This window comes from Marmota flaviventris, chromosome 3 (assembly GCF_047511675.1).
Source record: "Marmota flaviventris isolate mMarFla1 chromosome 3, mMarFla1.hap1, whole genome shotgun sequence".
Lineage (NCBI taxonomy): Eukaryota > Metazoa > Chordata > Mammalia > Rodentia > Sciuridae > Marmota > Marmota flaviventris.
In genome coordinates this window covers 89,262-108,281 of record NC_092500.1, presented here as the reverse complement: position 1 = coordinate 108,281, position 19,020 = coordinate 89,262, and the positions used below count along the sequence as shown (strand labels likewise).

The window sequence follows — 19,020 nt, the reverse complement described above, 5'->3', positions numbered from 1 at the left end:
TGGGCCTGGGGATCTAATTATTCCAGATGCCTTGATACGCTGTGTGTACTCCAGAGGGTGGAAGGTAAGCCCTACAAATATTCTGGAGCCTGCCACATTGGTAAAATTTAGAGATTTACTGGTCTGTTAGCTCAGTATGTAACTGCCACAAATGGACTGCTGCGCCCTTTGGGATGATGATTCTGAAAGATGATGGTAAGGGGAAATCTTCCCAATAGTCAGAGCTTTTGGCAATGCAAGAGGCCATGCACTGTGTAGAGGAAGTGGCTTGAGTTAGGGTATTCCTAGATTTCTAGTCTCAGATGGTTGTTGGGGGGCCTGAGAAGAGCAAGACCAAAGAGGTCAGGTGCACAATAGTCTGCAGAACTGTAAATATATAAAATTACCTGTCAATTGATAAATAAGTAAATACAAAGTGTTTTAGTCAGCTTTTTTGCCATTATGACCAAAAGACCTGACAACAATTTTAGAGGAGGGAAAGTTTATTTGGGCCTACTATTTCAGAGGAGTCAGCCCATAGATGGCCAATTGCATTACTCTTGGCCTGAGAGGAGGCAGAACATCAAGGCAGAAGGGCATGATAGAGGAAACCAGTTCAGGACATGGCAATCAGGAAGCAGAGAGAGCTCTCTCACAAGGGACAAAATAAATACCCTAAAGGCATCCTCCCAGTGATCCACCTCCTTCAGTCACACCTACCTGCCTGCAGTTACCACCCAGTTAATCCACTGATCAGGTTAAGAGCAGATTAGGTTAAGGTTCTCCTAACCCATTCTTGCATTTTCTCTCACACGAGCTTTGGGGACATCTTCTATTCTAACCACAACAGGCCCTTCAGAATGTGGTATGCAACTCAACCATCTGTGTAGGATTTCGTGTCCTGTATCTAGTAGCCAGGGATGGAGATGGGAGTGCCCTGCTCACCCTCTCTTAATGACACACTCAGGGAATCTGTGGTTCTGGGCTGCAAGTGTAGGCACTGAGTGGAGGTCTTGGTAGGGGAGGTGATTTCCATCAAGTGACAGAGTAAGAGTATCACAACATAAAGCCAGAGCTGCTTCCTCAACACTGATCGTGCTAGGAAACTGGCAAGCAGAGAAAGGAGTTAGCGTTCTGGAAGGAGGTTACCAATCTTCACTCGGAGGAAGGATGTTGCTATATAATGGAGGCAGATAGCATGCACTTGTACTCATGTGACCCTGCTACCTTGGTACTCATACATCCAGCTCGAAGTGCAACTACTGCCTCAAAATGGCTTAGGCCCCTCAGTCAAGAGGAGCAGGATCCATACAAGGCAAACCACCTAGACTGGCAGAAGTGCTAGCCAGAGGGTGGTGGTGGAAAAGGGAGAGGATGTTGCTCTCTTCAAGAGGGTCCAACTGCAGCAGCAGGGTTCTGGTTTCCCTCTGACTCTCCGTTTGTACATCTCCCCAGAAGCTAGGACTGGTCGGAATGTTGGGGAAGCTCGGCCTGGATGAGATGAACTGCCTAAGAAGCAACAGAGGGTGAGTGGCTGAGGATGGGTACTCAGCATTGATGGATGAAACCCACAGCTGCCCTTTCCCGGAGAGGGGCCCTAACTCAAACAGGAACCACTTGCCCTGGAGACTGCAAGCTGCCCCTTCCACCTCACAGACTGGCTGACTGGCTCAAGAGACCCTGGCCTTGAGGCAGTCTGGCCCGCAGTGCTTCCCTGGGATGGGAGGAGGGTTGAAGTTGGCCTCCACTGAGACCACAACCTTGCTCAGCTTCTTGCCTCCCAACCTCCCCACTCCTCTCCCTTGTTTCTGAGAGAATCGCCCTAGTGAGCCATGGAACAGTTGCCTTCCCAGGGTCTGCTTCTGGAAAGCCTGATACGAAGCAGCTTCATAAGGTCAATGTTGACAGCGAATCAATTCTGTGTGTGAAGTCTACCTCAACAAGAAGTTTGTAGCCCTGAATTTGTTCCCCAGCTCAGCAAAAAACGAACCAGCCCTCAATTAGTCATTTATAATAACTAAATAATAAAAAAACTCCACCTCATGAAAACTCCTGAGCAGCTAAAATCTAAGTTGAACATGTACAAATTACTTAAAGGGGAAACATGTTTATTCTCAAGCTCCCAAATCAATACCTGTTCTTTTTAAAATACCGCATTCCACTGAAATGGTCTCCTTTACAGTTGGTCAAAAGTTGACACGGGTTCCCCCAAGGCAGACTCCCCTCATTCATTGGTTGATAATATGTTTTGTCTTTTTGCTCAGATCCATAAAGCACACATGTATACTTTTTTTTTTTTTGTAATTCAATCTTTAATGTAAAAACAGAAATAATACAGACAATAAATTAAGGACCCCAATGCAAATGATGCCCAAGATGATCCTAAAAGCACACTAGCAAGCCTTGGACACGGGCATGGCTCAAAGGCAGCTGAACAGCTCTTCCTCTGCAGTCCTCGGCCACCCCTGGGAGGCACAAGATCTCATTTGTCCTAGAGAAATGAAGGAATAACTCCCAAGCTGATAGAGAGGCTTCAAAGGGAGCAGTTCTGAAAGTTGCTTTCTTATAATCAAAATAGGTATTCTCATGGTCTGGCTGTTTACAGCCAGTACTGTTTACTTTCCTTTGTGTATTTATATGACCAAGTATGGCTAGACTTGTTACCTGCTACTATTTAATTTTAATGGCAAACCTGTTCCTATGATTTTGGCCTGACCTACAAGAGCTCCTGAAATTTTTAGGTGCTCAAAAACTTGGAATGAATAGCTGTCTGTTCAAACACATCTTTTAAAAAGTTGACTGAGGAGACTACAGGGGAAAAAGGACAAGGCCTTACACATTCTGCAGTGGGGGCCTGGGGTAATCAGGGAATAGCAATCATTCTCTTGTAAGAAATGCAAGGTACATTCCCTGAGGTCAATCTGGGGAAGAAAAAACAAAAAACAAGAATCACCTAAATGTGTGTTTACTGTGAAGAGACACCCAATTATGTTTTCTGGTTCCTTCCACTGGCCAGCTCAGGGTGGGATGGGAGGTATGAAAGACACCAATCCCTAATTCTGTTGCAAGCAGGTCTGGGGGACCTCATACCTGTCCAGGATGCTATTGCTAATCTCATCCTATATTATAGGGTGAGTTTATGGGAGGCTGAGCAGGGGTGGCCAGGAGATTTTCCATTCAGAGCTGGAGGGGTATTCCCAAAGGCTCCCCCATACATCCCCAAGTCAGCCATGAGAAGCAGCCCTCTGATCAGGAGGGGGATGGGCTTTCGATCCTGCTACTCTGGTCTTGGTCGGGTGCATCCTCCTCTTTCTGCTCCAACTTGAAGTTCTGTGAACAAGGTCACAGGTGAGGCCTGGCCCTGCATTTGCCCAGCTGTGGTTCTGATACATTTAAAGACAATCAAAAGCCACTATATTGTGTTATAGTCCACATCTTTGAAAGAAGGCCTGCTTTGTCTATCCCACTCAAAACTTGGCCTGACCTACCTCAAGCTCCTGCAAAACCTCGTCCATGAAGTCCTGGGAATTCTGTTTGTAAGATACAGCTAATCGAATTGCATCATTGAAGAGCTGGAGGGGATGGAGATGGAAACAAAGTGTGGCAGTGGGCAGGAAGGCCATACACCCAGCCCTACAATCGGCCAACTCATCCTCAAATTCACCTAACCCCAACCCATGCAAGGCCAATGCATCTGTGCCTCATCAAGCCCAGGCCATCACATCCTCCCTGCCCTGTCACATGTGCACACTCACTGGTCCTGTCCTCTCATCCCTTTCCTTCCCAGCCTCCCTATGACTGCCACCTGACTCTTCCAGCCCCGTCATTGAATTGCTTTGGTAGACTCCCATTACCTTCACGACATTGGTACCATCAGCAGCTGAGACAAAGTACAGGGGCAGAGAGAACTTCCTGGCAAAATTGAAGCTTTTTTGGGTCGCATTTATATCCGCTGCAGAGAGAAGTAGGGCATTGGCCTGTCTGTTCAAGGGAAAGGAGAGGGGACTGGAGGGTCAGTGGGGGCCCTGTGCCACAAAGTGGGGCAGAGATGATCAGGGTTGTATCCTCTGTATCTTAGGAAGAGGGCAAAGATGGCTCAGCTGACATCCTTACTGGGAAGGGAGGACAAATTGCTGACAGCTGCCTGCCCTAGGAGAGGAGAGGAAACATGGAGATGGGTCCCATGCATCACTGTCACCCAGGTGCAGGGATGGCCCACCATCAATTTTGTTGGCTACCACGATGCATGGGATCTCTGGCCTGAATTCCCGAAGCTCTGCATACCAGGTACTCAGGTTTTTATAGGTGACCTTCCTCTGCACATCAAACACCTGCAAAAGATACAGAAGACAGTTCTGGTATGTCGACATCTCTGCACTCCACCTAGGTGACTCAAGATACCCAGTCAGTCAAGTGTGAGCATGTGCCACACAGTGGGAGCCCAGGCCAACACCCTTAGAAGAGGGTCTGAGAGGAGCCAATGATGTGCCACAAGCAGAAGGCTACTTCCAGAGAGAGAAGTGAGAGGACTGAAACTGAGATGGCTAGGTGCTGCAGTCGGCTGGGCTGGGCAAAATAACCGGGGGTGGGGGGTGACAAGCAACTTGTGAAGGTTGATACAGCGGGAGCCGCCTTATTGTAGGACAGCAGAGGTATATATACACTTAACTGACTATACACAGCTTGTTTCAATTAACATCATCCAGATACAGCAATTAGCCAATAAGGAATCTCTATCATCTTAATGGCTCGCTGGCGTTACTTTATCTTAATAATTATACACAGCTTAACTCAATTAACATCATCTTAATGTCTCGCTGGCGTTACTTCTCAAATCACTCCTCCTGGCAAAGTGCCAGGCGCCATCTTGACTTGTTTGTGGCTCTCAACAGCTAGAAGTAAACTTCTGGGTTCTTGAGAGACAGACTTTAGCTCCTATCTGCTTTACTGCACCATTCTTGTTTAGTACCATTAGTTATCAGGATTAAAACTCTAGGAAATCCTCAAAGGTTCTGTACCTAAGGCACTGCAGGAGGAGTCTGGTGACGAGCCCTTTCTTACCAGAGGGCAGGAGAGGAGACTCCTCTGTTCTCACCACAGTGTGGCCAGCTGCTAGGCTCCTGCGGCAGCACTTGGGTCTTTGCCCACTGGCACCTGCATGTGCACAGCACAGAGCCCACGTGCCAGAAGTGGGTGCACAGGGGAAAGAGAACCTCTAATGACATCAGGGGTGGCTGTGAACTGGGGAGGAGCTGAAGGGGAGAGGGAGGGTGACCAACTCCTTCTGCGTGTCCTCTGTTGCTGCTCCTTATGGGTAAGTGACAGCCACTCAGGCTTAGGGTGAGTCTGTGCATACTACAGGTAGCCATTAAGTAGAAGGCAGGGCTGGAAGGCTGGGTGGTACAAAAAGCTATGGGAGGCAGGGCAGATTTCAAATACCAATAGTGGTAGCAACTTATCACCCAAGTGCTCTAACCAGAGACTGCAGCCAGAGCAAGGCATAGGGTCTGCAGGGTGAGGCCACTGCAGCAATATAACTCTCAACAGGCTCCCCTTGGGTGCTCAGTATTGGGTGATTTTGTGAGCAAGCCCACATCAGCCCACACCAATGAAGTGTTGGGAGTCACATGGAGCAGCACCTGCTGGTGGCCCAGCTGGCTGCCAGTGTGTGTGGAGGTGCTGGGGGCGGGGGGTCTTCTCAGCTGAGACCCCAAACATTATTGGTTCTTGACCCAGTATAAAACTGATGTTTTATGTCACCCAAGTTTTTATTTTGTGTAAAACCAGACAATTGGGCTGGGAATGAGGCTTAGTGGTAGAGTTTAGGTATGTGCTTAGTTGGGTGCTGGGATTACACACTTGTAATCCCAGTGGCTCGGGAGGCTGAGGCAGGAGGATCGCAAGTTCAAAGCCAGCCTCAGCAATCTAGTGAGACCCTAAGCAACTTAGTGAGACCTTGTATAATAAATAAATAAATAAATAGGCTGGGGATGTAGCTCAGTAGCAAAGTGCCCCTGGGTTCAATCCCTCGTACAAAAAAAAAAAGCGTGCTTAGTATGCTCAAGGCCCTGGGTTTGATTCCCAGTACAAAAACAAACAAACAAAAAAACACCCCAAACAGTCTATTATTTCATGTGTTATAGACAACTAATATGAAAAAATTTATAAGTGGCCCCAAATAAAAACACACTCCTTTTTAGCCTTTAAGAATGGTGACCCGAAAAGGAGCCAGGGAAGCCACAGACAGGCACTCCTGGAGGATACAGGTGTTCACGGCCCCCCTTTCACTAGTCCTTCCATGCTGCTTTGGGTATTCCTGTGGAGTCCACTATACTCTGGCCACTGGGTGCAATCCTGAATGACCAGACAGCAGAGCAGGACACTGGGAACAAGATGAGGGCTGGTGTGAGAGGGAAAGGTCACTGGGGAGCACCAGAGGTTCTGGGGGCTTCTCTGAGGGAATGTGCTTCACCAGAGACGGGCTGAGGCCCCGTCTCTGTCAGATCTGCCACTGGAGCCCTGAGGGTGTGGCTCACCCTAGAATGAAAGTTCTTCACCTTTCCTTCACCCATTCCCACCTGAGGCAAGCTTACCTGGCATATTCTCACTTGGAAACTCCGGGAAGCACGTGTGCTTTGAAGCATCTAGGAGGTTCTGATCCCCTCTCCCACAGGAACCAGCTTGGTCGGGAGGGCCCAGGACTGCTGAGCCCCTCGTTCCCTTACCCCTCAGGGCAGAACTGCCCAGTGCCTTTGTCTCCTCCCCAGCTGGTCTCATACCATGATGCAGGCGTGGGCCTTGTGGTAGTAGGAGGCATGCATGCTCTGGAAGCGCTCCTGGCCTGCTGTGTCCCAAAAGTCTGTAACATGAACACAGCTCTGACTGCCTGATGGGGCTGCAGAGCAGACCCCCCACGCCCCAAACATTTCTGCACAGGTATCTGTACGCAGAAACACAACACACGTGGCAAGTGTCGTGTGTAAGTGCATGGGGCACATGGGAAGGAAGAAACTTCAGACAGTTCCATATGTCCTCAGGACACGTACTGGGTGTGCTGAGAGGTATGTGTACACTGGTGTGTGTGTTGAGGGGACACAGGGCCAGGGGCCCGGAGGAGGGATAATGCAGACAGGAAGACCCAGAAGAGGAAAGGTAGGTGCCCCTCATCCCCACATTCAAGATGCAGGGTCCTCCAAAGTTTCAAATTCCAGTGCCATGAACACAGGTGGTGAATAGTCAGGCAGGATGAGTGGCCTGGCCAAGGAAGAGGCCATGACCTCATGGAAGGTCAAATCCACATGGGAGAGGATGCTCAGGCCACACTGGCTGAAGGAGAAGCCCTGAATGAGGAAAGCTACTGCCTTGCCAAGGCCTCTGTGTTCCTCTTTCCTTTGGCAGGCACAGAATCCCAACGTTCACCTTCCTGAACCTTCCTCTGTATGCTGCTTCTGGCCTGATGCTGGGGTTAGGGGCAGTGTGTCCCTGTGTGTTCCCTCCTCCCTCCCTGAATCCCTCCATGGACCTCCTCAAACCTCTCTTCCTCTCCCACGTCCTTCCCCTTGAGGCTCAGTGTGGCCTGGGCCTATGCTGCTCACCCACGAGAATGGTCTTGCCATCCACGGTGGCCGTGTGCTTGTACAGAGTCAGAGCATATGTGGACAGCTGCTGTGGCTGGCTGCACTCAGGTTAAGGAGCAAAGATGAATAATGGGAGCTAAAGAAGGGACAGGGAGGGAGGGAGGGAGGGAGGTATTTGGTGTTTGGGGTGATGGAATGGGCCCTTTCCCTTCTTTTCTTTTTGGGGACTTATATTTTAAATGAATGAATTTTGGAGATGGAGAATGAGGCTCTCACTGGCACATGGTCCAATGGAAGGGTGAGGACAGCAGGGTTTGGGAGTGTGCTCTGGCTATCTAGCTCTGAAGTAAGCCTGGGCCAGGATATCAGGGAACCTGTCATAAGTGGCACCATGGAGCTGAAAAATGCAACTGTGGATGCCTTCTACATGGACAGAACCCTTGTAGCCTAGAAAGGAAACCCTAGCCCTAGGCAGCAACGAGGCTGTTCCATGGAAAAAAGTGCCCACAAATCAGACAGCTGATAAGCTGTTTATAAATTGAAGTTTGCCTACGTGTGAAACCCTAACAAAAAGCCTTGGCATAATGCCTCCTGAAGCACGAAGATGCTGGATGTTGTAACTAGCAGAGCCAGCAGTTAGGCTGGGTGTAGAGGAGCACTTGCTATGAGGTGGACAGAAAACTCAGATTCCAGAGCAACTGCCTTCAGCTACACAGTGCCAGGTCAGGGAGCAACAGGCTCTGGAGGTCTTCTCACTCTTGGTTCTGAGTGGGCTCACCTGGGCATTATAGGGAGGGCCTCATTCCAAAATAAACCATGCAACAATTCATGGGAAGTGGGGGAAGACAGAAGCTTATATTCTACAAAGTTCATTCCTATCAGAGACTTATTATGGGGCCTGATCTCTCAGGTCAGAGGTTAAGGGACCTGCCCAAGAAGGATCTGAACCCAAGCATTTGATCCATATCAGGTGTTGTCAGCCATTCTTACTGCCTTCGTAATACAAAATAAAGCCAAATATGAGCAAGTTCCAAACCCGAATGCACCTATCATGTGAGGGCATGCAGGTTACCCGGTGAGCAGACAATGAGAAAAAGCCAGGCATTCATTTGCCCACCACTCTTCCCTGGTGGAGGAGGTTGAGATGCATCAGAGTGGGAAGAGTCGCAGGAACAAGGGGCATCTCCAGACTTGAAGGATACAATCCATTCATGAGAAATCTCTCCATGAGTCTGTAAGAGAGTATTTAAGGCAGTCATCAGGCAGTGTCCTTTTCTTGTCCCTACTTTATTACCCCCAGGCTGACAACCTGAAAACTCCATGTGGCTTCCCCTCTCCTGCTAACTTCCACCCACATGGTTTCTAGGTGAAGTTCCCAATATGGACTTGTGTCACTATAAGACCAGTCCATGTGAAGCTCTCAGATCCATGATTTCTACTTCAGCACACTGTTTTATGTACAGGGAAACTGAGGCCAGGAAGACTGTATCCTCCACTCAAAAGCTACTTCCCCAAGATTCTGGAGGTCCTAAGGACTTTGCTCAAACGTCACTCAAGCAGTGAGATTGACCCTGAGGACTTTGTTTAATACATTTTGTATTCCTTCCTCCCTTTCTACCTTGTACATAACAGCAGCTGAGGTGCTAGTAATTTTATTCCCCCTCAATCAGAATGGATTACGGACCAGAGTAGTTCTCAAGTTTGTATCTTGCTGCTGTATCCCCAATGTTTAGGGAAGAGCAGAGGTGCAGTAGGGCTCAGGCACCCTCCAAACACGTGAATGTGGTGGGCACAGTCAATAAGCTTAATACAGACCCCCAATCTCTGAATCCTTTTCTGGCTTTCACATAACTGACCACCAACTGAAAAAAAAAGAAAGAAAGAAAGCCACCCTTCCCCAAAAGATATAATCAAGATTACATCACAATCAACACGACTATTTTTTAAAAAATTTAACCATTTCTGTATGTTAGAATTGAAAGATAATCAAACATATAAAACCACTTATAAATAACTCATGTTAAAAGAATTACTGGGGCTAGGGTTGTAGCTCAGTGGTAGAATGTTTGCCTAGCATGTGTGAGGCACTAGTTTCAATCTTTAAAACCACATAAAAGTAAAAACAAATAAAGGCATTCTGTCCAACTACAACTACAACAAAACCAAACCAAACAAAACTTTACTTTAGAACACAGAAAAAAAAAACTCCCTCAATATGGACAATAGTGAAAAAGTAGAGTGGAAAAAGGGAACAGGTCCTAGGGGACCTGGGAACAAAAACTGATATGTTTGTCACTGAAACCTCCAAAGGAAAGGAAAAAGAAGACCAGACTGGAAAATAGAAGAAATAACATTTTAAAAATTCCTAAATTTCGGGTAGGGGTTATGCATCAGTGGTAGGGCTCTTGCTTAGCATCGGGGAGGCACTAGGTTTGATCCTCAGCACTGCATGAAAAAAATAAATAAAGTCATTGTGACCTCCTATAACTAAAATATCATTTAAAAATATTCCTAAATTTGGAAAAAGACATAAACCTATGGAGTCAAGAGGCTGAGCATATGTCAAACAAAATAAATCCAAAGAAAGCCACAACAGGACACAGCTTAGTCAGCTCCTAAACTCTGGAAACACAGAAAAATAAAAAAAAAAAACCTTGAAAGCAGGGGGAGAGAGGGAGGGAGGGAGAGAAAGGGAGGGAGGGAGGAGACAGAGAGAGGGAGAGGGAGAGGGATGGGAAAGAGAAAGAAAAGGAGGAAGAGGGTGAAAGGGAGGGAGGGAGGAGACAGAGAGAGGGAGAGGAGGGAGGGAGGAAGAGAGAGAAGCCAGGTTTACTTACCTTTGGGGAATAAACACTAAATGACAGAGGATTCCTCATCATAAACTACTGAGGCCACAGGAAAGGGCACATAATTCTTAAGTATTCAAACAGAGGAACTGTCAACCCAGAATTCTAAATGCAGTGAAAATTCTTGAGAGTGAAGGAGAAATTAAGTTTTTTTTTTTTTTTGTTTCTTTCTTTGTTTCACATTAATGAGAAAGAAGAGAATTTGTTTCTAGCAGGCTACCCTAAAAGAATGGCTCAAGGAAATTCTAGAAACAGAAAGGAAAATGATAAAAGAAGGAACCTCAGAGTATCAGGAAGAAAGAACAAGGTAAGGAAAAATACTGGAAAATATAATACAATGTCTTCTCTCCTTTGAAAATTTCAAATTATTATTGATGGTTAAAGCAAACATTGTAACACTGATGGGAGCTCTCAGTTATGGAGAGGAAATATTAATACAGTTAAATAAGGGAGGGTAAAGGGATGTAAAAGCAGGCAGGGTTGTGATGCTTCACTCCTAACGTCTGTGACCGGAAAGTTGCCTCCACATATTTAATACCTAGCCACACAGAGAGGTACAGTCAAAAACACTATAGATAAATAAAAATCAAATTTTTTAAAAGTCTAAGTAACCTATAGGAAGGCAGGAAAAAAAATTCAAGGCCAGCCTGGGCAACTTAGTGAGATCCAGCATCAAAATAAAAACCTACCCAAAAGCAAAGCCCGGGAGTGGATAGCTTCATTGGTAAATTCTAGCAATAATTAAAGAGTTTACAGCAATCCTTCTCAAACTCTTCCAAAAATTATAGAGAGGAGGAAACACTGACTAGTTTTTTTCTATTAGGCCAGCATTGCCTTGATCAAAGCTAGATAATGAGGGTACAAGAAAAGAAAACTGCAGGCATTAAAAAACCACAAGATACTAGCAACTCAAATCTAGCAGCATATTAAAAGGATTATGCACCATAACCAAGAGGGACTTGTGCTTGGAATATAAGTATAAGAAAACTGATCAACTCAATACATCACCTGAGTACAATGAAGGAAAAATAATCAGGTGATCATTTCAGTGGATGCAGACAAAGGATAAGACAAAATCAAGCATCACTTCATGAGAAAATACTCAGTAAACTAGAAGAGTTACTACATTTGTGGGCACGCAATGGATGCAGACAAAGGATAAGACAAAATCAAACATCACTTCATGAGAAAATACTCAGTAAACTAGAAGAGTTACTACATTTGTGGGCACGCAATGGATGCAGACAAAGGATAAGACAAAATCAAACATCACTTCATGAGAAAATACTCAGTAAACTAGAAGAGTTACTACATTTGTGGGCACGCAATGGATGCAGACAAAGGATAAGACAAAATCAAACATCACTTCATGAGAAAATACTCAGTAAACTAGAAGAGTTACTACATTTGTGGGCACGCAGTTGTTCACAATAGTCTCGATACATTATTTTCATTTCTGTAAAGTGAATACTCATGTCCTCAGCTACATTTGTCTTTCCTCTTTTTTCCTAGTCAGTCTAGCTAAAGAACCAACTTTCAGTTTCATTGATTTTTTTTCTCTATTTTTTAATTTTAGTTCTTCTATTCTTTTGTTTACTTCAGTCTAATTCCTCAGCAGGGTAAAGCCATATATGAAAAGCTCATAGCTGACATCACACTCAATGGTGGGACACTGTTAAGCTTTTCCCCAAGATCAGGAACAAGGCAAGGACACCTGCTTCATGCTTCTATTCAGCACTGTACTGGGAACTCCAGCCAGCATACCTGTGCAAGAAAAAGAAGCAAAACTCTTCCAAAATAGAAAGGCAGAAATACAATTAAAGACACCCGAAAACCTGTTATATGTAATAATAATAATAAAAAAAAAATTCAGCAAAGGTGAAAAATATAAAATTGACACACAAAAAGCAATTATACTTCTATTCACTTGCAATGAATGACAGGGAAAGAAATGAAAATAATTCCTTTTATAATCCCATGAAAAAAAATACTTAGAAATAAATTTAATCAAGGAGACATAAGACTTGCAACATTGAAAACTACAAAATGTTGCTGAAAAATCAAACCAGACCTAAGTAAATGGAAAAACATCTGCATTCGTGAACTTGGAGACTTACTGTTTGGTAGATAATACCACTCAAAGCAATTTACACATCCAATGCAATCTCTTTCAAAATCAAAATGTCTTTTTTCTTTTGTAGAACAGAAAATAGATCCTAAACTCACATGGAAATCTAAGGGATTCCAAGTAGCCAACGCAACCTTGAAAAAGGAAGACAGAGTTAGAGGACTGACATTTCCCGATTTCACACCTAAATTACAAATGTGTAGTAATCAAAAGTGTAGTGTAGATGTTAGGCCAATGGAACAAAATAGAACCTAGAAATGAAACCTCTCATGTGTGGTCAACCGATTTTTGACAAGGATGCCAAGACATCCCGTGGGGAAAGGACAGTCTCTTCAATAAATGGTGCTAAAAATAAGCAAAACAAAGAATGTAGACCCTTATACCACACCCTAAGCAAAACTTAACAAAAATTAACAAAAAGACCCGAAATGCTAAAACTATTAATCTCTTAGGAGAAAATACAGGGAAAATCTTCATGTCCATGGATTTGGAATGATTTCTTAAATATGACACCAAAAACTCAAAAAGAAAAAAATGGGTAAATTAGAATCATAAAATTTAAAAACTTGGGCTGGGGTTGTGGCTCAGTGGTAGCGTGCTTGCCTAGCATGTGTGAGGCCCTGGATTCGATTCTCAGCACCACATATAAACAAATAAATAAAGGTTCATCAATAACTAATAAAAATTTTAAAAAATTTAAAAAACTCTGGTGCATCAAAGGAAACTATCAAGAAAGTAAAAAGACAACCCAAAGAATGAGAGAAAATATTTGTAAATCATATATTTGATAGGAGTTTAGTAAGCAGAATATATAAAGACATCCTATAACATCACAAAACCCCCAAACAACCCAACGTAAATATGGGCTATTTCCCTAAAGTAAATACACAAATGATCAATAAGCACACCAAAGGATGCTCAGCTTCATTAGTCCTGGGAAATGCAAATCAAAACTACAATGAGATGAATGACTAATATCACAGAAATGGAAAAGAAGGTGGGTAAGGCTGTGGAGAAATCAGAACCTCCGTGCATTGTCAGTGGGAGTGTGACATGATGCAGCTATTGTGGAGGACAAACTGGCAGTTCCTCATAACATTAAACACAGAGTCACCATGTGACACAGCACTGTCACTCCCAGTTGTATACCGGAAACCTGACTGCAGGGAGTCCAACAGACATTGTGAATATCCAAAAGGTACAAACAACTCATGAGCCTTTCAGGAGGAACAGATAAACAAGTTGGCGTGTAGATACAATGGAATACTATTGCCATAAAAAGAATAGTCTATGTCATGGATGAACCTTGAAAGCATTATGTTAAGTGAACTCAGCCAGGTGCCGTGATAAGTGGGAACAAAGGAGGTTCTTATATATGGAGCAGGCTGACTAGTGCTGAGCATTTGGACAGTGAAAGGGGTCCACGCAGGACCTCTTGAGCTGGCTGGCTCAAGTGTTGTCAGGATCTCTTCTCTTAACAGTATCTGACGCAGAAAGATGGCACACTCAGGAATGAAGGGACCGCCTTTCCAGGAGGCAGCACCAGGTCCCAGGATGCCTGCGGGGTGGGAGCCACATCATTAGAGCCCACACTCAATGGAGTCCTGGGGTGCTCATAGGGAAAATGGCATCTAGAATAGAATAGCAAATATGCCACATGAGGAAAAAAGGACACTTTAAGAAGGCTTGTTGATCTGTGCTGCCAGCACTGTAAATCTCTAACCTTCAAGAAGGCATTACAGTTTCAAAACTACCCTCTGGAACTGAGGCTGTGCATAGATAGATGCCCCCAGATATGAGGAACATGGGCATTAATTAGCTTCTTTTAAAAAAATTTCTTTTTAGTTGTTGATGCATCTTTATTTTTTTATTTATATGTGGTGCTGAGTATCAAACTCAGTGCCTCACACATGCAGAGCAAACACTCTGCCACTGAGCCATAACCCTAGCCCATTAATTAGTTTCTTAAAGAGAGTTTCTCCTGGGTTTAGAGATAATTAAAAACTTGCATAGAGTTCCTGAGTCCCATTGAAACTGAACCAAGATTTTTCTTACCTACCCACCTTTCTTCAGATATACTGTTGCCATCCTGGTCTCTACCTGTGGAACATTTTACCTGAGATATTGCTAGGGAAAGGGGGCTAGCGTGTGTTCTAAACCTTACGGAAATTACTGCTATGGTAATCTTTGATGTCCTGTTACTTACTTAGACTCTTTTTTAAAAAAATATTTTTTAGTTGTCAATGGGCTGTTATTTTATTCATTTATGTATGGTGCTGAGGATCAAAGCCAGTGCCTCACATGTGCCAGGCAAACACTCTACCAGTGAGCCACAACCCCAGCCCTACTTAGACTCTTACTGGTACTATTTTAAGTGAGGATGGAGTTGAACATGGGGGCTGGGTATCACTGACTTAGTAGGCAGACCTCATTGGATCTCACACCAGGTTATGTTCCCCCAAATGTCTATCGGTTATTAAGCTGACAATTTACTCCCCCACCTGCCTTCTAATCATGTTCTCTTTTATCAGTTCTAGACTCCAGTGGGCATAAAGGGACTGTTACTTATTGAATAACTTTCCTAAACTGCAACCCACCTCACTTTTGTTGTGTAGGACATTGTTAAGGAGGTCAGAGCAACCATAAAAATACCAAAGTAGAGCTGCAGTGTGTGAGTATCGAGTGGAGAAGAGAGGGAACATGAATTCATGAAGATGGCCTGCAAACAGCAAAGCCCCTACCAAACTATTCACAGCTACCTGAGTCCAAGGCAGAAAGTGAGGTAGGCTGGGAGCTCCTGGGACATCTAAGCAGGGACAATGCTACCTTATCCTGAGAAGGCACAGTAGGCACGTGCCCTCACCAGTCCCAAACAGATGAGAAGTGGCACATCTCATGAGGACAAGCAGCCAGCACTCACTGCAGAGCCTCTCCTCACTTCTCTAGGCAGAAAGTTCCACAGTGGATCAGGTAGGTACTGAAGACAATAGAGCAAATTGATTGTGATTGCTATCCATACTTCTCAGCCTCAGGAGTTGCTCCAAGAAAGCATCTTTACAACCTTTAACCAATTTGTCACTTTCTTCTTTCCAGTCCCACTGTCTCAGGCCCACAATCCCTCAGCCCACATACCACATACAGAAGTTCCCCAGTTTTCACATCCTCACCCTGGATTACGTCAGTAGTCTCTAGGGTAACCTGCTCTACACCTTCAATCAGGACTTGTGGAAATACCCAAATTTCCTCTGTCTTTTTGACTTACCCCCCACTCCCTCAACACACACATCTGCTGAGGTGGCTTCCTTGTTCCTCCATGTAAACCTGTGTTCCATCCAAGACTGCTCCCTCACCAGCCCATAGAAGCCACTATGGAGGACTTTTCTAACAACCCAGATCCATTCTGGGCCTGGTCGTTTTTCCGTAATCTCCCAACATACTTGGACTTGCCCACTGCACTGTCCCCTAGGCAGATGATCTTCACGTTGTCATCAGCATCGTATTTCTCTTGGTCCAGCTCACATGGTTTGGCTCTATCCCCTGCCATTGGCTCTCAGTTGTAGAGGCCCAGCTAGATGATCTTGTCAGTGTCTGGGAAGGTCAAAAAGAGGTTGCTATTAGAGATAAGAACTACCCTCAACCAAATCTGTTTCTTCCTCCTGGATGGGAGAAAGGAGCCCAAGGGCACACATCTTTCTCCCTTTACCACTGATGTAACTGCCACATGCTAGGCCTCAGGGTTGTAACCTTGTCTCATAAGATTCTATGTTATCTTCCTAGTGCAATTACGCTCAGGCCACACTTCCCACCTGCCATGCTGAAACTTTACAAGTTCAACATATGGGTTTTCTTACTTATCAAACAGTGACAAAAAATAGTACCCATGCCACATGATACGTACAAGACACTGTACGGCAAAAACAATCTGAGTTCTCATCACCAAATAACATATACTACATAGCCAAAGATGCCTAACCCACATTCCTGACTATCTGCCCTCTCACCTCTCACCTCCCCCTAATCTTCCATCCTGTTGCATTCAGCAGCTGCCTCTCTCTCCTCAACATGGATATTCCCCAAACCCTCTTCTACAGGAGATATTTTTTAAACCTCTAGTAATTTCAAGCATCTCCTAAATAGTAACTACATGGAGAATGCTTCCCTTAGTGCCAGATTCAGACATGTAATTGACCATCAGACCTGTAAATAGGAAATGAAAGGCCTGCAGGCAAGTTACATGTTAACACAAGTACTATAATCCTGCCCATCACAACTACTGCTCTTCACATTCCCATATATGCAAGACACCACCACCATCCAGTGCCAACGCCTATATATAACATTATCTCTAGCCTGTTCTACTCCCCTCACACCTAAATATGGCACTGCAAACATTCCTAAGATCCTGAACTAGCTAGGCACACAGAAATGATACTCTGATGATGACCTAACAGCACTAATTCGCACTTACTTACTGGGCAGACCTCGCACTGAGTTCAAAGGTGTGCACAGGAGTTGACTGTAATGCCTTTGCATAAGAAGGAACTGAGCCTTGCTCACTGCAGTACTCTCAGCCGTTAGTGCAGTGCCTGGGAAGTGGCAGATGCTTGGTGAGCATGGTAAGGGTTCTCTCCTTCCACTTCCACTCTGCGGCGCAGCGACCTATACGAAAGCCAAACCTAACCTATGACTGTGAGCTCGAAGACCTTCAATGGCTGACGCTGTCCTCGAGATGTAGGGGACAAGCTCTCTTGCATTCGACAAACACTTCTGAGAGAACCCTTCCCAGGCCCTCCCTCCGCCCAGGGCCCTCGAACCGCCTCCGAGGGGCGGGTCCCACAGGCCTAGGCACCCCTGGGAGGCCTCGTCCTCACGTGCGATCCAGGGAAACGGCTGGAGACACCAGGGACGCCACCGCCCTGCGGACCCGTAGCCACGCCGGGCCCACCCGCCAGCCCAGCTCACGCAGCACCGCCCTCTGCTTCCGCTGTGCAGCGTCCCTGCAGCTGCTACGCAACCGCGCCAAGGACCCCGAAAAGGGCTGCCCGGCAGAGCGCCCGAAGGACCCCGCCGGGGCGCGGGGTGGCTGGCGCAGGGCCTAGCGGCGGCCGGCCAGAGGGCGGCGTTGGGCTCCTGAGCGCCCAGGTTCAGGGGCTGTGTGTAGGGGTTGGAGTCGGGGTTGGGGCCGGGGTCGGGGGCCTTGGGCCGGGCTGGTATAGGTTCCGGGGCGTGGAGGGAGGGCCATCAGCTTTTGCACGCTTATGAGCAGGAGGTTGCTGCAGGTTGTAGTTCTTTGATGGGTAAATTTGAGCAAATGTCTCAACTTTTGTCACCGACTCAGCGGGTCCTTTAGCTCATGCTAAAGGAATGAAATCAAACAGGACTAATAAAGAGAGGGTTAGAAAGAATTTTTATATTGATTAATATAGCAATGTGATTACTCATAAGCAGAAAAGCCAGGAGAGGTGGCTCTGCCCCATTGGCAGAAGGGCAAGGAAGGCAAAGGATAAACACAGAGCTGTGGATCAGAAATTTGCATATTTATAGGTTACATAGCAATATTCATTATTAAGTTGCAATTTCTTAGTCCACCTGCACCGTTTTGCACATGATCATAAATGTGTCTCAAATCGTTAAGTCTTGCCCCAGGTGTTTATTTTACTGTGGAAGTGAATTCCAATGAGAGTCCTGGTTACCTGGTTACTTTAGGTTGTGGTCAGATCTGGTTACATCAATTGATTTTTTTTTTTTTTTTTTTAATTTTGAACAATGAATGCAGTTGGCTAGGGCTTTTGACCATCCATCTTGAGCATAGAGCATTTAGTGCCTTTTGTCACCAGTTTAACTCTATACTCCTGCCTCATTTTGACATTTGTAACTAAGCATGAGCCTAGATGGCCCAAAAGCCTAAATTGCTGTGAGTGAGCAGGAATTAGGACAGGGGCCTGTCACTGATTCACCTGGCAGGTTCCAGGTCCCATGAGATCAGCTCTTATGCCAAACACTTCCTAGGGACTGTGTGCTACTGTGCCAGAGAGAGAGAGAGAGAGAGCGCGAGAGCTGTGATATTGCAAAGGAGGCTCTGAGAAGGCTGGAAGATCAGGGAGAAGGTGCATTAAATCTATAGGAAACCGGGTAGTCATAAGCCAGGCAAACACAAGTTCTTTTATTTCAACTTAATTTCTAATATCTATGACTCTCAATCACATATCACACGTTACACAATTTTTGCAAAGGCAAAAAGCAGATATAAATGCAGAATTACTGTAGGTGGTCAAATAGAACTTGTCCAGGGTGCAGAGCCAGGTTCAGTGAAAGGCCAAGGCTCGTCGTCGGAGATCAAAACGCACACACAGATAGCAGTGACAAAGATGAAGCACTTTACTGCAAGCTGGTTCTAGCTTATATAGAAAGTGAGAGTCAGTTATCTTAAACCAGGAAGCTCCCGGGGCCAATCATAGTAAAGGTCAGATCATCACCTATGGTGCACGCA

General features: G+C 45.4%; 1 protein-coding gene across 9 annotated transcripts; it reads right to left on the bottom strand.

Annotated features, from left to right (window-relative positions):
* Positions 1 to 2,275: 2,275 nt before the first annotated feature.
* On the bottom strand, positions 2,276 to 17,523 carry Rabl2b (RAB, member of RAS oncogene family like 2B). 9 transcript variants are annotated; one of them, XM_027953160.2, is made up of 10 exons: positions 17,402 to 17,523; positions 16,999 to 17,189; positions 15,968 to 16,118; positions 8,759 to 8,788; positions 7,575 to 7,654; positions 6,759 to 6,838; positions 4,199 to 4,310; positions 3,834 to 3,931; positions 3,468 to 3,551; positions 2,276 to 3,309 (listed from the first exon to the last, which is right to left on the bottom strand). In XM_027953160.2, exons 3-10 carry the CDS (start codon positions 16,072 to 16,074, stop codon positions 3,229 to 3,231), a joined length of 672 nt encoding a protein of 223 aa, XP_027808961.1. In that variant the 5' UTR covers positions 16,075 to 16,118; positions 16,999 to 17,189; positions 17,402 to 17,523; the 3' UTR covers positions 2,276 to 3,228. The 9 variants fall into 9 exon arrangements, with proteins under 9 accessions (XP_027808961.1, XP_027808962.1, XP_071465443.1 ...); XM_027953161.2 differs by having other exon boundaries at positions 16,999 to 17,116; XM_071609342.1 differs by having other exon boundaries at positions 17,003 to 17,116.
* Positions 17,524 to 19,020: the final 1,497 nt, after the last annotated feature.

Excerpts from the sequence above, each read along its gene's own strand:
- Rabl2b (XM_027953160.2), bottom strand. The coding sequence starts at position 16,074 with ATGGCAGGGGATAGAGCCAAACCATGTGAGCTGGACCAAGAGAAATAC. Across the intron at positions 4,311-6,758 it reads AGGCCCACGCCTGCATCATG|GTGTTTGATGTGCAGAGGAA; the intron begins GTATGAGACCAG and ends TATCTTTTGCAG. Across the intron at positions 3,552-3,833 it reads ATGGTACCAATGTCGTGAAG|CTCTTCAATGATGCAATTCG; the intron begins GTAATGGGAGTC and ends CATCCCCTCCAG.